The sequence below is a fragment of the Sinocyclocheilus anshuiensis genome, unplaced genomic scaffold (genome assembly GCF_001515605.1).
Source record: "Sinocyclocheilus anshuiensis isolate Anshui unplaced genomic scaffold, SAMN03320099.WGS_v1.1 scaffold1429, whole genome shotgun sequence".
Taxonomy (NCBI): Eukaryota; Metazoa; Chordata; class Actinopteri; order Cypriniformes; family Cyprinidae; genus Sinocyclocheilus; species Sinocyclocheilus anshuiensis.
Genome location: NW_015548305.1, coordinates 702,257 through 718,448, shown reverse-complemented (window position 1 = coordinate 718,448; position 16,192 = coordinate 702,257). Strand labels below are relative to the sequence as shown.

Below are 16,192 nucleotides of genomic sequence, written 5' to 3'. Positions count from 1 at the left end.
GCATGCCAATGTGCATTGGCTCGTTTAGTTTACACTCGAAGTAGATTGGTCTCTCTAAGCGAGATCCCAATTCGCCGGTCATCCGACGTGACTCGGAGTGACCGACTGAAAGGGAACGAGGGTTACCATACGTAACCGAGACGTTCCTAAGCTCCAATGTAATGACACAAAATGTTTGTTTATACAATCCTTGAATTTGAGGCTTGCAAAAGGCTAAATGCTGGGGCTGATCAGTTTTAAATGAGAAGGTGAAAATATTACTTATACAATAAATATTCACCACAGATGTTCTTTATCACAAATGAAATGAATCAGTGACCACAACAGAAGTCATGGGGAAATAGAGGACACTAACAGCTCTACTCTTTGGGGAAGTCGTGGCCTAATGGTTAGAGGACACTAACAGCTCTACTCTTTGGGGAAGTTGTGGCCTAATGGTTAGAGAGTCGGACTCGTAACCCAAAGGTTGCGGGTTCGAGTCTCGTACCGGCAGGGATTGTAGGTGGGGGGAATGAATGTACAGCGCTCTCTCCCACCTTCAATACCACGACTGAGATGCCCTTGAGCAAGGCACTGAAACCCCCAACTGCTCCCTGGGCGCCGCAGCAAAAAATGGCTGCCCACTGCTCCGGGTGTGTGTTCACGGTGTGTGTGCACTTTGGATGGGATAAATGCAGAGCACTAATTCTGAGTATGGGTCACCATATTTGGCCACATGTCACGTCACTTACTTTTGAACCAGATCACTTTCTTCAAGACTGAGTCAGCAATTGAACAGCATTATGTAGCTTTGTTTGTAGTAACAACTGATGCAATACAAAATTACAATTTTGTGCATTTTATGTTATGGTGCATCCTCAAAATCATCGCATTTCCCCATGACAAAGCAAAGCACACCTGACATATCATACATAAACAAAAATAAATAAAAAATACAAAATTCTCAGAAAACTTCAAGCATCTTCTAAGAGTCTAAAATTGATGTTTAATCCCTAAAGCACTGCCACTACAGCCATACACATGCATAATCATAACTATGCCTTACTTTAGATATTATTTTAAATAGGTTTTAAAAAAGATATATTATTCTTATATTCTGTATTGTAAGTGGTAGAGCTTTAATTTTAGCTTTTAGACATCTTAAAACTCTGAAAAACTGCATCTTCATATTCACTGCTTTTAATGTTGCACCACTACATTCATACAAACAGACAGACATCTGTGGAAACTGTGTCCCAGTTTACAATGTTTGTTACCATCTTGTGCCATCAGAGTTGCATTTTTAAGATGTTGTTTCAAAGTACCAGAATGATTCCATTTCTATTCCATTCATTATCCCAATTTTATTCCATTCTGTTGCAGTCTGTCTAACTGTTTTTAAATCCAAATATGTGCCTTACATAAAACTCTGCCTAAGAATTCAGATCCGATTGAAAACTCCCTAATTATACAAGGATTCCTTAAGATAGAGTATAGTCAATTAGTCGTTCAGGCAACCTATCGACTAAACTATTTAGAAAATACATACTTTTGCACATACCTCATTTAATGTTAGTGTTTAGATTCTTAGTTAGTGTTAGAATTCTAGATTAGATTGACTCTGGTCAAATTTAACCAGAGCAGAAAAGACAGATCTTATAATGTTCACTAGTGAACTAAGCACCGCCGTAACAGGAAAACCCTATCAAGGGAGGGAAAGTCAGCGAGAGAGAATCTTGTCCTTCTTTTCCATTGATTGAATTACCCATGTCATATTCCGTCAGCTCTGTGCGTTGTAGCTATATATAAATGGTTCTGCTGTAGAGAAAAGAGAGAGAGAGGCAGTGGATCTGTGACATGCAGCCCCCTTTACCACAACCCAACAACTGATCAAGACAAGAGATTATACAACCAAACCCAAAAGCCTCCCTCTTCAGTCATACTCAATCTGAGCTGAGTTTTACAAATCCGTAGGAAGCAAGCACTGAATTCAAACTAAAAGAAGCAAAGACAGACAAAGGAAAAATGAGAGAGAGAGCAGTTCCCAAGTATTTTCTCTCTCTCTCTCTCTCTCTCTCTCTATATATATATATATATATATAGAGAGAGAGAGATGAGATGAGAGTAGATGAGATGAGAAATTCAAAAATCTTTTAAAAACTTGTTTTAAAAGCATGCATCAGGTATTTTAAAAATTACACAGCATGTTTATGTTGATTTTATGTAATTAAAAATGACATATGCACCATTTTTTACAAAAGTTAAGACTTAATGTACCTGAAAATGTCAAATGGTGTAACTGCCAAAGAATGAGAAATATTAAATATTTTATCCACCTAGATCGCAAGTAAGCTTACTCATAGAAATAAATACTTCATTTCAAAATATCACACGAAAATAGATTTTATTAGAGTTATCTCTAAATGTAAATTTTAATGCATTTTTGCAATATTTGGCTGGACATATGCTGAAAACACCTCTGTTTTCTAAATAATCTTTGACAAATTATGTAAAAAAAAATTAAAAACCATGTTATTATACTAAACTAGATGATTACATTTTATTCCACATAAATTTTCCTGTATATAATTAGATTTTTATTTTAAAATTCTGGTTACGCCAGTTGAAACAAACCAGTTACACCACCTGACCATGTTGCTTCTACAGCCAAAGTCCATTGTTTGTTGAAGAAATTGACTCAATTGAAATTGAGTGATGAACGGTGAACTCATGTCTTGTATTGTAATTTAAATTTTCGTATTATATTGTGGCATCTATTGGGGAAAAAGGGGCTCTGTTATATCATATTAATTATAAAATATCAGAAATTTTATGAATTGTATTTTACAGATGTAAATTGTAATCTTTGATTAACGTTTTTTTATCACTGAATTTATGTTCAAATGTAGACACCCACACATTCTTCTGCTATATTATTAAATCATATATATATATATATCACAAGAGAGTGGTGTTCCAGCGGATGACGTAGGCTTAGCATAAGCTCTGGTGAGAAGTGACGAACATGGAATCGTAGAGGAGAGAGCAAAACAAAACACCGGTCACGAATTAGAAGTACAATACGAGGATTTGTAAAGAAAAATGTAAAGAAAAATGTGGAAGGATTTCGATATAAGCCAAGAGGAGATTCATTTTCCTTTGCTGTAAACAAAACTTGGTTCTCGTGAAACTAGCATATTCTCACCAGTGCTTACGCAGTGTCTACGTCCTACATCATCCGCTGTAATGCCACCCTCTAGTGAACGCAAGTATGACAGATAGCAGAAGTTAGAGATTACGTTTTATAAAGTTTTAAATATGGATATTTTTCTTACAAAAGCACATTGATGCGCTTCAGGAGGCCTTTATTAAACCCCTGGAACCGTCTGGAGCACTTTTTTATGATGGATGGATGCAGTTTTTTTGACTATTGAATATCACCCATTCACTTTTAATATCACTCCAATTGTATTTGTTTGAAAGACGAAAGTCATATACACCTAGGCTGGCTTAAAATCCATCCTAAGCAATCCCTTTAAGCAATATATAGTATCATATAATATAATGAAATATATATCATTTTGTATATTGATTGTATTCGTCTGAAAGAAAAAAGTCATATGCATCTTGGATGGCTTGAAGGTGAGTAAATCAGGTGGTAATTTTCATTTCTGGGTGAAATATCACTTTAAAATTTTAAGAAAATGGAATAGAAATGTGCATTAAAGCTAAACATTTCAAAAACATTTTTTTCTTAGACTTACAGAGCTTTAATAAACTACTCCAGTAAAGTACAGATACTTGAAAAATGTACTTAAGTACAGTAACGAAGTAAAACTACTTCGTTACTGTCCACCACTGCCTTTGTAAGTACATGGCCTTGTTGGGAATATTTCAAATTTTATTTTAAAAGTTAATACTCATTTTTATAATAATGATGAATTATCAATGTATTCCTAAGGTCATACCATTGGACAAGTATACCTAAGAATACCTGAACATACCCTAAAAATGTCAAATTATCTCACATTTTAAATAGAGTTACTAACCTTTGCATGCAGCCATTAGTATCACCAGAGGTCCTTCTCTGTGATATAATTTCCTGTCACATGATCTTCTTGCAAAATATCAACAAAATGGCTCCTTGAATGGTGGTTACACCACCTTGACACTCAAGGAATTTGACTTGACTCACATAATTCCCCAAGTTAATTATAATATTCAGAACAATGGTGCTCCATTTACTTTTATTTACTATTAAATAGTACTAACGTAAGATTATGCCAAACTAGCTGATCTGGTGTTTTATTGAGAATTTCACCTTTTTAAAAAAGGTGTGGTCCCTCTGCTCCAGGCATAACAGGGCAACATTTGGATTGTCCATGATGACAGGGGAATGAGAGAAAAAGGGGAAAAAATGCCGCAAAGAAAACTGTAGCTGGTCTGTTCTTCTGTTACGGGTTGGTGAGGTACAAACGAACGAGGACGAAGGAGATAGACAAAAAGGTATTTTTAATTAGAGAATCCAGGAGACAGGAAAATAAACCTACATCACATCAACGAGAACGGACCGTGAACTGAGAACAGAACACGACAAATAAAGGGAAGCTAATGACGATAATGAATGACAAACACCTGAACCCAAATGACATGAGACAGAAATTAGGTCACAGGGGAACAGGCTAACAGACATTTGACATTGACCCATATATACAGTATATATATATATATATATATATATATAAACTACCGCTCAAAAGTTTGGGATCAGTAAGACTTGTAATGTTTTTTAAAGAAGTCTCTTATGCTCATCAAGGCTGCATTTATTTGATCAAAAATACAGAAAAAAACAGTAATCTTGCAAACTGTTATTACAATATAAAATAATCGTTTCTATTTTAATATCCTTTAAAATATAATTTATTTCTATGATGCAAAGCTGAATTTCCATCAGCCATTACTCCAGTATAAAGTGTCACATGATCCTTCAGAAATCGTTTTTTTCTGTATTTTTGATCAAATAAATGCAGCCTCGATGAGCATAAGAGACTTCTTTAAAAAACATTACAAGACTTACTGATCCCAAACTTTTGATCGGTAGTGTGTATATATATATATATATATATATATATATATTCAATGCTATTGATAAATAACATAAAATAACAGATAACAGACATGCACTGAGGACTATGGAAGTCTGTTTCTACCACAGAATAAAAATGCAAAATATAAACTCAGGATTGTGTGATACAAACTTGCATTTTTGACTTTCTTACAATTTTTTCTCAGAATTGGGAGTTTATATCTTGCAATTCTGCATTTATATCTCACTGAAAAAGTCCTGATTGTGAAATATAATCTCAGTCAGAATTATATATGAAAAAGTTCCAATTACCTTTTTTTATTTTTTATCCTGTAGCAGAAACAAGCCTCCATAGAGGACAGACAGAAATAGCAGACACATATATGGAGGATATGGAGTGAAGCTGCATTTGGTGGATTTGAGGGGGCAGGACTATGGGATTCACTTAACAGGCAGACAGAGAGTGTGACTCATATAGTCCATCATGATTCTCACATACACACAAAACAATTAGATCTGTGGGAAATTATATTTAACTTTTCACAACATACAATGGTAACAGCTAAATGTGCAAAGACACACATGCGACAGCACATTTCAATAGGCAACACTAAGACTTGAGAACAACAGCCATATGGCTGTGATATTATGGTGCATAGTGCTATATGGCACAACGGTGTGTGTGTGTGTGTGTGTGTGTGTTCCAGGGTCTTGACCTCTCAGTGCAAGCAGCTGGTCATGGGTATTTTTGCCACTATATTGCTCTGTGTAACACACTCAGTATGATGAACAACCCACCGGATACATTAAGCATATCAAAGTCATATTTCATATTAGTCAAAGAAGTCATAGTATCACATATTCATAGGGAAATTTGTTTTTTTTATCACCTGTAATACAAAAACCCACATGAGTCTGCAAAATACAATAGATTAGATCTTAAATTAAAATGTGTTCAAAGATACAACACTGGACAATAGATTTTGGTGAAGCGGGAAGAATTAAAAGATTCATTATAGCGAATCTACTTTTTCTTTACATTAGCATTATAGGAACTAATAACAGAGCTGCTTCTTACTGTGGAGAAAACCATTTTGGTCTGTAAGTCTGCAGTCATATGTAATCTGTCGCTATGGACAACACACCCACACACACATCACTATACTCACACCACAATATTGCACATCTCAAATACACACACCAGAGAGGAATGAATTAACAAAATACATTTACTATTACAGGTTTAGAGTGTTTGAAAAACTACAATGCTTGGAAATACTAGGCCTGTATATTACATTAATTAATCTCATAGAGAGCTGAATAGGTTTTCCGGGGAAGAGTTTTGAAAAGTGTAGCGTTGAAAATAGAATGATAATAATCTTCATTCTTGTGCCAGAAAACAAACCTTTATCTGCATATTAGTCAATGCTAGCTTTCATAACACAGTTTGTTCATGACCATTTTATATTACACACAAAACTGGCAGGCATTTTCTCGATCTGGCAAGCTCTAATCTGATTGGCTGGCTTCTACACAATTTTACAGCAGTTAGGGTTCACCAGACCTCCTGAAAACAAAGTTAAGATTACAAAAGACACCAAGTTGATAGAGTGAAGAAAAACTATCTTTGGATTTACCCAGATATGCCAGGTTAGTGGCAATAGATCTTTGAAAGATATTCACAGTTTTGTTCTACTTATTAGTGTTCGTAGTTATTTGTACATTTGGAAATATAATGAAACATACAATTGATAGCATATAGAAAATAAAAGTATTTACATATGCACAGCTTTAGAAATGTAAACATTTGTAAGAATCCTTTATATTTATATTATAAATAAAATGGTTACAGTTTAGTATCATCAAGATATTTAAACGTTTCTCAAGTTTAGCTCAAGTTATACCAGTCGGATGATAATGGACATAATGATGTTTATGATTATAGCTCTAATTACATAACTGCGCCCCGTAGGCAGACAATAACAACTAAATGATTCCATTTAGCTTATGCTAATTGCATAGACCTTAAAACTCTATATACTCTTCAAATCCAGCACAGAGATGCTGTTTGTCCTTCAAAAGAGGGTAAATAAACTGAGTGTGACAAATGCATCATGGGAGTTCAGCAGTCTTTGTCTGCTTCACAATAGCAGTGTACTGTTATTTCCTAAAGATCAACACTCATCCTATAGTCTTGCTGGGTTTGAGACTGTACGTTAGTGTGCAGATATAATGTCTCAGTTCCCATGTAGCCAGTGTTAGGGCATTGAAAGTTTTTAAATGAAGCTGACTGAAAACAACATTAGAATCTTGAACACAATTAATCACAAACTGAATAATTGAAAAAGCAGACTGCTGAACATCTACACCCTAGGAAAATAAAAAAAATTGGCCCAGTTTGCAGTGTTAATATGAAATAATTTTCTGTAATGATTTTTTACAGGTGTTTTACCTGTATGTTGAATTACATATTGCATTGCATTTTTTTTTTTTAGAGTTGAAGCAAATGTCTGTAAACTTAACAGAAAAGTAATTTTCTGCAGGATATTATCCATTTTTCTACAGATTTCTTTCTGACAGCATACTATTTTCAGCAAAAATGTGCATGAAAAATGAGGTGCAATGTCAAATTACCAGAAGCCTCAATCATGACAGTCTTTGCTCCCAGAAAAAAAGTGAAAGAAAAATCTTCCCCCAGTTATTATATAACAGCTAGAATATTTCAGATAAAACCTGGACATGAGGTTAAGAGAACATCAGAATGGAAAAGAAGCTGCAAAGATTGTGTTTTGGTGTCCTTTGGGGGTCAATTTGGTATTCATGCATAATTCTTTACAATACTCCCATTTTATATCCAGACAGTAGGCAATAAATCAGGCAGGCATGCAGTCTATATTCAATTTATATTACTATTTAAAATGACCAAGATTAAAAAATATGAGGTGTATATAGTGACTGACATCCCATGGGTGAATTTTTATTGCCATCCTGGCTGACCTGAACGATCCCAATAACTATCTGAGTGCCTCTGTAATTAAAATTGATAGAGCTCATATGAGCCTTCATCATGGTACTTGTCAGTCCTGCTGAAAATGACATATGAAAGACATCATCCTTTATATTTGTGTGTGTGTGAGCTGAAGGTTAGAGAGAAGAGGACAGAGAGTCATTAGGCACTACGTACAGACTTCATTAAGGCACAGTCACGCTGATTAAGAGAGAGAGAAACAGAGAGAGAAGAGAGAATGTATACAGGATTCATCATGAAACAGATCCACTCTAACATTGAAAACATGCTTCAGTAACATCATACTGATTATTTCATTCTCACTGTAATTTTCCCTACATGGTCCATGTAGGTTTAAGAGACTAAAGCAATAAAGATGTCTTATTACCAGTAGTTCACTGCAGCCTATATAGATAAAACTGTGCTATTAGAACAATGTCGTGGCAGATATCAGCTTGACTGAGCTCTATCAACATGCTTTCTGACTAAAGCAACACATCACTGTTGAACTCTCACACATCTATTAGTGCACAAACTGTCCATGCAAGGAACAAGTGAAAGAATGAATGACTGCCACTGCAGCTGACAAAGAAAGGAAAGAAATGTCCTTGGCTATAAAACTTTTCTGTTTAGAGGTGTATGTTTTTCTTTGATATAATTTGTTAAGCATCACTGAATTAATATTTTACAGAATACTAGAAATCTTATTCTTCAAAGCGGTCTTTATCATTCTCAAGTTGGCTCAAGCTCTGTTTTTCTGCCCTTTCTACAGACTGTAATCCCACTTAACTGTTTGTCCAACCTTAAGCAAAAAGGATGTTAAGGTGAACCTACACTACACTGGAATGAAGGTAGGATTTACATTGAAACCATTTTCAGTCTGAAACTGCTATTAAATTATTGAAAATAATTACGAAGAAACAGCAAGTAACTAATTAAATTTAAACATGAAATCTGGAAGTAGAAAGACCAAAATAGAATTTTCTTGTAAAACATACTCCAGTAATCTTTGTTTAATTTATCATTTTGAAAATTCATTTTACAGTGTATGTGTGCAATCAACACGAGTCACTGCATAAAGTAGCGCAAACTGATCAGGAGATGTGTATATGGCAAAATATACAGAACTAGAGGCAAACATTTTAATCGCTATAGCCAGCAAAGCAACTAATGTGAACTTTTATCTGTTTTAGACATGTTGCCATCAGGCCAACCAGTGTAACATTTCTCTCTGTTTCTTTGAATTTATATCTGTAAGCTTTTCCTGTCACAAACAGCTATGCTAATACCAGTTGTAGCCATCTCAAAACAACAGCCATCGTTTGTTCTGATATTTTTTTTTTTTAGTTTTGTGTGATTGCTGACAACAAAAGGCTGGTGGTCTTGTGAATTTGTACTTTATTAACGCTTATGGACAGTAGATAGATCAGGTTAATCATCTGTTGTTTCATGGCTCTGAGGAACATTTTGAACACAATCTGACTGTCTCACAAGCTCATCAGTGAGGCATCATCACTTCTGTGTTCCAAGCTAATTTAGTTTTCACCCACCGTACTATTTTCTCTCTGTATTCTTCTGTGGACTCATACAATGCACAGCGTAATGATGAAATGACTAAAATCTACAGACATGAATTCCCTCTGGCTAGTATGACCTGGCAGAAACAGGAGGAATTCTCCGTCAAAGCCAACAGTAATACAGATCTAGACTGATGAACACATCTGACATCAACAACTAGTGTCATTCACAGCTGTAGGTTTAATGAGTCCATAGTTGTGGGGTTTATTACAGGAATAGTTCTCCCAAAAATGAAAGCTTTGTCATCATTTTCTCACCCCATGTTGTTTTCTTTCTTTTGTGAAATGAAAGGAGATCATAGACAGAATGTCTGAGCTGCTTTCCATACAAGATTTGAGAGCTCCCGTCTAGTGAAGATTATCAGTAAATGATGGCTTAAATTTCAGTCTGTTTCACACATAAAGTTATCATTTAGCTGAAAGCCCAGAATTACATAATTCCCTATAATAATCAACATCTTAGGCTGTTTATTTGTTACCTTATGCATCAATATTCCAAGTGCCAGAGTTTCAGAGTATCAGCCTAATCCTACTTCTAACATAAATCACAATCTACTCTGATGAGTAGATGAGGTGAGAAATTATGTCAACATTTTTAATTATGGCTAACTAGTCCTTCAAATATACTACTGGAGGAGCAATATGACATATGCAAGGCCAATGAATAAAACACATTCTGCATGCTGCACATGAACCCTCCGCCTGAGCTGTCCCTCCAGATTCTTTCTGATGAGGTCTCCCAGGAAACAAAGGAAGAAATCCTCATTGGGAGCGCAAGGAAAAGGGACCACAAGTAAGCCTCTAATAAGTTGGGCTAATAGAAGTAGAGAAACTAAAGTCTCAGTGCTGAAAAGAGCAAAACCACAAATGGAATGTCAGTAATTAGTACTGATATTTGAAAGAAGATTGGAATTGGAAAACTGGATTTGGAAAGGCTTAAAAAAATGTGGATGGAAAACACTTTTGTCCACTCTGCCACATGTTTGCAAGCCAAATCTGACTCATTGCAAAACAGAAACATTCAGAAACAACTAGGGAATATTGATTCAGACAGACAAGACATGTGCTAACAATTTTGCCCATGCAAGAGGAGGGGCCAAATTAACTGTCTGTTAAGTATATGAACCATGAATGAATGCCTATTTCATGAAGTAAGCCTTCAGGAGGACGTGACAAAGACAGAGAAAAATTGCAGACATGCTATGTATCTTAATAGCAACTTGTTTTAATACTCTACTCCCAATTTACATGCAAAGCGACACATATTTTCATTAACCATTTGCCAGGGACTACCTTAAATGGCTCATCCATCTTTTGTGCTTGGACACATCTTTTGGTGAACTGAAAAAGGGATGGTTTGTGTTTGTTTTTTATATATGTGTAGATAATCTACTGTATAAAACTTATGGCCATTTAATTTTACACAATGCAAAAATTATAAACAGTACCACTTCATAAGATTTATAAGATAAGTATTTGATCAATTTTAGAGAGCTAAATTTCCACATGATCTGGTGTATAAGAGTGTATCTCTGTCATATGAGATTATATATGTAATCTGTAATTTATTACAGATCCCCCTAAAACTTTCAAATCGGAAAACCTACTGGCTTTGGAAAACAAGAAAATGATGACTCAGGGGAGACGCGCACATGGTGGTGGCTTCTCTGGGCTGCCTTGGAAATGTCAATGAGCCATGTGTCTTTCATTTTATCAGATTTGCTAATAGCATGAAGGCAAGGGAACAACATGCACACATTCTGAGCTAAATGAGACTGTTAGCAATCGTTCTACCATTGCTTCCTTGGACTCCTTTTTTTATCTATCTCTATTCTAAATATCAATACAGTCTGTATGTCTATCTATCTATCTCTGACTTTCTCAAATGCAGTATCTTAGTTTTCTGTGTCATTTTTCCCTGCTCTCTCTGTCTTAACTAAACACAGCTATCAGCAGGCAAACAGATGGATGGTTCCTGACAGCGCCGCAAACACAAACAACAGCAGAGACTGCTGCTAAATACCAGATAGATGACTATATCTCCTCATATTTACAGAAAAGAGATTTGTTGTCAGAAGTGCAGGGGGGCAAAATAAATGAATCAAGATGGTCACACTCCCCAGAGAAAGTGAGGCAGAACAAAAGAGGTAGAACGGAAAACACAAAGAGCACCCATTCACACTGAAAGGCTCTGATGCTGGAATTATGTCAGGAGTCTAGTATCGTTCTCCAGGACTAGAGTAGGTACTGGAATAATGGATTGTTCTTCCTTTGTTTTGAGTCTATTCTGCACATCACTTGAAGCACAGGAAGTATTTGCCTCTCTCCAAAGGTTGGGCTATAACAGAAATGCCCATTAATTAAAAACCTATGTTTATACATACAGCAGTTTCTTGAAGCATTGTGACATGCTGATATCTTTCTTCCTCTTATTTGCTCATTTATTTAAACTGATATCGAACATGGATTCTGCATGCTCTTATTACTACAGCAGATGATAGCATAAATAATTTAAATCTGTACACACGGCTGCTGGATTAGCTTTGCATTATTTTCATATAGGTCAGTACGGTGAATTTATGCAAAAACAAATGACTTCTGCAGTTATGTCACAGGTTAAAGACAATTTCAAGAAGACTATCCTATAAACAGTCTAACATTACCACACTCTCACAATAGAGAATGCTTGTAACATGTCATCAGCTCCTTCTGGTGTCATCTTTCCCACATGGCACTGTGGTCAATCTATTTTGAACAATCCCTAAATGCCAGAGTAACCCTGCTGTGAATGGAAATCTGGAGATGACATGACATGAAATAAAAGGCAGAAATCTTCAAGAACTTCTTTGCTTTTGGTAAAATCCTAATGCAGTCTGTCAGCAAACCTGACAAATGAACATATGCAGCTGTATCACAATACTTGTTGACCTCTGTGCATCTATTCTATCCACTGTGCGTCTGTCAGTTGCAGTGTTATTTTAGTATAAATGGTATACTGTTATAGTTTTTTCATTTTCATTTTAGTTTTAGTTTTTAATGTCTATATAGTTTTTATTAACTTTTAGTTTACGTAAAGACATTTTTATATATTTTTAGTTTCAGTTAAAGGAACACGCCACTATTTTTGAAAATAGCCGATTCAGCCGATTGCCGGGTCTGGCGGTAGCACTTTTAGCTGTAGCTTAGCATAGATCATTGAATCTGATTAGACCGTTAGCATCTCGCTCAAAAATGACCAAAGAGTTTTGATATTTTTCCTATTTAAAATTGACTCTTCTGTAGTTACATCGTGTATTAAAACCGACGGAAAATGAAAAGATGTGATTTTCTAGGCCGATATGGCTAGGAACTATACTCTCATTCCGGCGTAATAATCAAGGAACTTTGCTGCCGTACCATGGGTGCAGCAGGCGCAATGATATTACGCAGCACCTGAAAATAGGCTTATTGGAAGTTACCCGCTGGGGACTATTTTCAGGCGCTGCGTAATATCATTGCGTCTGCTGCCCCCATGGTACGGGTTAAACTCAACTGTTTAACTCTAGGGGAGTTGGAAAATGAGCCTATTTTCAAAAATAGTGGCGTGTTCCTTTAACAGTAATAACACTGGTTGGTTGATCGGCTCAGCTGAGGTTACAGCTCTCCTGACATAGCAGCCAGGACTCGCATAATTCACACAGTTACACTGTAAAAAGTAATCACTGAATCTACTTAAGAAAAGCGAACCAACACTCAAGTTTTCTGGTAACCTATACATATACACAAGTTACCTATACAAAGTTACAGTAAGTTTTATTAACTCAAAAATGATAAACTAATTTGCTTGAGAAATTTGAGGCAATCAGTTTCCACAGGTTTTACAAGTAAGTTCAACTCATTACTTTTTACAGTGTACTTCTGACCTTAAGTAATTAAAAGAAGCAACAAGACCAGTCCACACAAACACATGACAATGCACGCCAATTCCATGCTTCTCCAAATTACTTTTTTTGTTTGCATTTCTTTCTAGATTCTTCGGAGAAGCAGATTGGATGTGGTTAAGAGGAAAAGTGCTTCATTACAGAAACTGGGAGTTGGTTTCAATGGTGTTGTAAAACTTTCAGATACAAAATATTACAATTATTAGTTATAAGAAAATGAGATGTGCAAAGAAAAGAATCACAAATGGCACCTCTGTAATATTTATTTTATAATGTATCTCCATACAGATCAAGGAGTAAAATGAAGAATTTCACTTATGTCTCCTGCTTCTCACATTTGTCTTCTAAAAAAAAAAGCACATGTAACTCTTCTAGACTAGAGTTGCAAAAGACCATCTCACCAGTGTCTTAAATTATGCACAGTCTGTGATTACAAGGCAGAGATTACAAGTCTCAAAACAACTCTCATCAAATTGATTTAACACATAAAACTTACCATACCATCCACATTTTTTACTCTTGCTGTATTTCAACATTAGAAAAAACATCTGAGACAAAGTTGCTGCTTAATCTAAACAAATTATGAAAGATCTGAGCAATAATCTTTCTCAGTCCTAAACTTTTGACAATAGTTTAAGGCAAATCAAGCCGACTACAGAAGCGTGACTTGAAAGCACTTCACACTTCAACAGAAAGTAGGTTTTATTCAGGGCGCTTGCATTTTGTGTAAACAGCTCATGAGTTGTTTTGGCAGCTTTGTAAATGAGAGATGTCTCCTCCAGATACAATTCACCAAACTAGGCTACCATCATCACACAGACAATCGCGCGTTTGTTCAGAGCGCATCCAAGCTGTTCGCGCTCGTTCGATCGCTCTTATAATAACTATATCACATTGCGTCGCTTATACGATTCAGCAAGTAAACACCGTCAAACTTCAAATTGTGCATGAGCCAGCTGTATACTAAAAGGACTTGCAATGAACTTCTGTTTTCTAGGCGCGTGCAGGTATATGTGCGTTTCGGCATCAGCTGTCATTCTGGCTCACATTACAAGCAGGATGGTTTGGTAAACACTGAACCTAAACCTCTCGATACACAGCAGATGTGTTTTGTGTGATGATCATCATGAAAGCTGGTCGTTGTGCATCTACCTGCAGTCCAAACACCCGCCTATCTATGATGCTTCGTTACCTGTTTCTCAACCTGCAATAAATTCTTAGAGCATCTACACACCTTATGAAAAGACTTGACAGGATAAACAACTCAACGTTCAATCTTACGACTTTTCGGGACAATTACAATAGAGAACGGGGAAAGGGGGGTACTCACGCTGCTATTTTCCCCCGTCCAGTGGACCATTGCCTGGTTGTGGGTGGCATCCCCTTTAAGGACGAAAGAGCTGCTGAGTAGAGAGACTTTCTCCGGAGTCGATGCCCTCCTGACTCGGGGTCCGCCGGGGTCCCCGTTGTAATCTCCGCGGCTGTGCGCTGAGATAAGCGCTTCATCTCTGCCAGCGACATGCCCACCGCGGCTGTCAAGCTCTCGGTCTCGTACGTTTCTCTGGTTTATAACGCCGGTGTGACATGAAATCGGTCCGAACAGTGACATCCACGCGCAAGCCAAAAACACAGCTGGGTACAGGTGCGCCAACACTGCCATGATGCGCGCCTTCATTTAACACTGTCAAAGCGAGTGCGATGCAAGCGAAAGATGGAAAGCTCTAATGTAAGAGAGAGGGAGGGAGGGAGAGAAAGAGAGAAATTGAGAGAGAGGGGAAGAGGGTGGGGAGGCAGAGCTACAAACCAGAGCGCACTCTTGAGCTTGTATAGTAAACAGCTGAGACCGAGGAGAAGAACAGCCGTATTCGCCTGCCACCTAGTGTTGCTACTAGTCAAGTGTTTGATTGTTACGTTAACCATTTAAGAAAGCTGTTGTACTAACAACAGACGCCTAATAATGCAAATAAGTACTCCTTTAATTTATAGTAACCAAGTTGGCTTGGCTGGTGTAAATAATCTTCTTTTTTTTCAATCAAATGTTAAAAAAAGCATTTAATTGAAGGTTAGATTTTTAAGTGTTGTTACATTAAATAAAACAGTGTAAAAATAAATAAGCATTTATTCTTGGATTATCGTTCTCTTTTCCCCACAACTGCCACCGGTTACAACTGTGACCAGAAATAAAACCCATATCTTCAACAATTTCTTTAAAGAAGCATGCTATTGTTTCATTCATGTAGCCAAACGGTGGGATTAAATAAATATATTAAATAAGACAATGATTCCTTTAACAACTATGCATTGAAATCTTTTATGATATCTGCATGCGCTCAAACTTTAAATTTTTTCTCCCCTTTGCAATTCTATATCATTCATTTATAAACAGGCCAACTCAATACAAATCAACCTCAAATCAATGATTTCAGAAGATGAAGCAGGCAATTAGATGTAAGTAATCCAAGTCACTGGTTATCATTTTAGTGAGCTGACTTGGATGTCAAATTATTCTAGTAATAACAACATTTTCTTTTCTTTTTTTTTTAAATCCTCCCTCAAACAAACAACACACCTTAAGAAACTCTACAATGAAAGCTCATTTGACAGTGATATCCTAACTGCCTGT

General features: G+C 36.3%; 1 protein-coding gene across 3 annotated transcripts in view; it reads right to left on the bottom strand.

Annotated features, from left to right (window-relative positions):
- The window catches only part of LOC107656200 (VPS10 domain-containing receptor SorCS2-like), a 162,227-nt gene extending 146,954 nt beyond the window's left edge, over nt 1-15,273 (bottom strand). For all 3 annotated transcript variants that reach the window (XM_016443960.1, XM_016443961.1, XM_016443963.1), the window contains exon 1: nt 14,900-15,273. In XM_016443960.1, the coding sequence (XP_016299446.1) occupies nt 14,900-15,244 (345 nt within the window). In that variant the 5' untranslated portion in view covers nt 15,245-15,273. The remainder of the gene's footprint in view (nt 1-14,899) is intronic.
- Between the last annotated feature and the right edge of the window lie 919 nt (nt 15,274-16,192).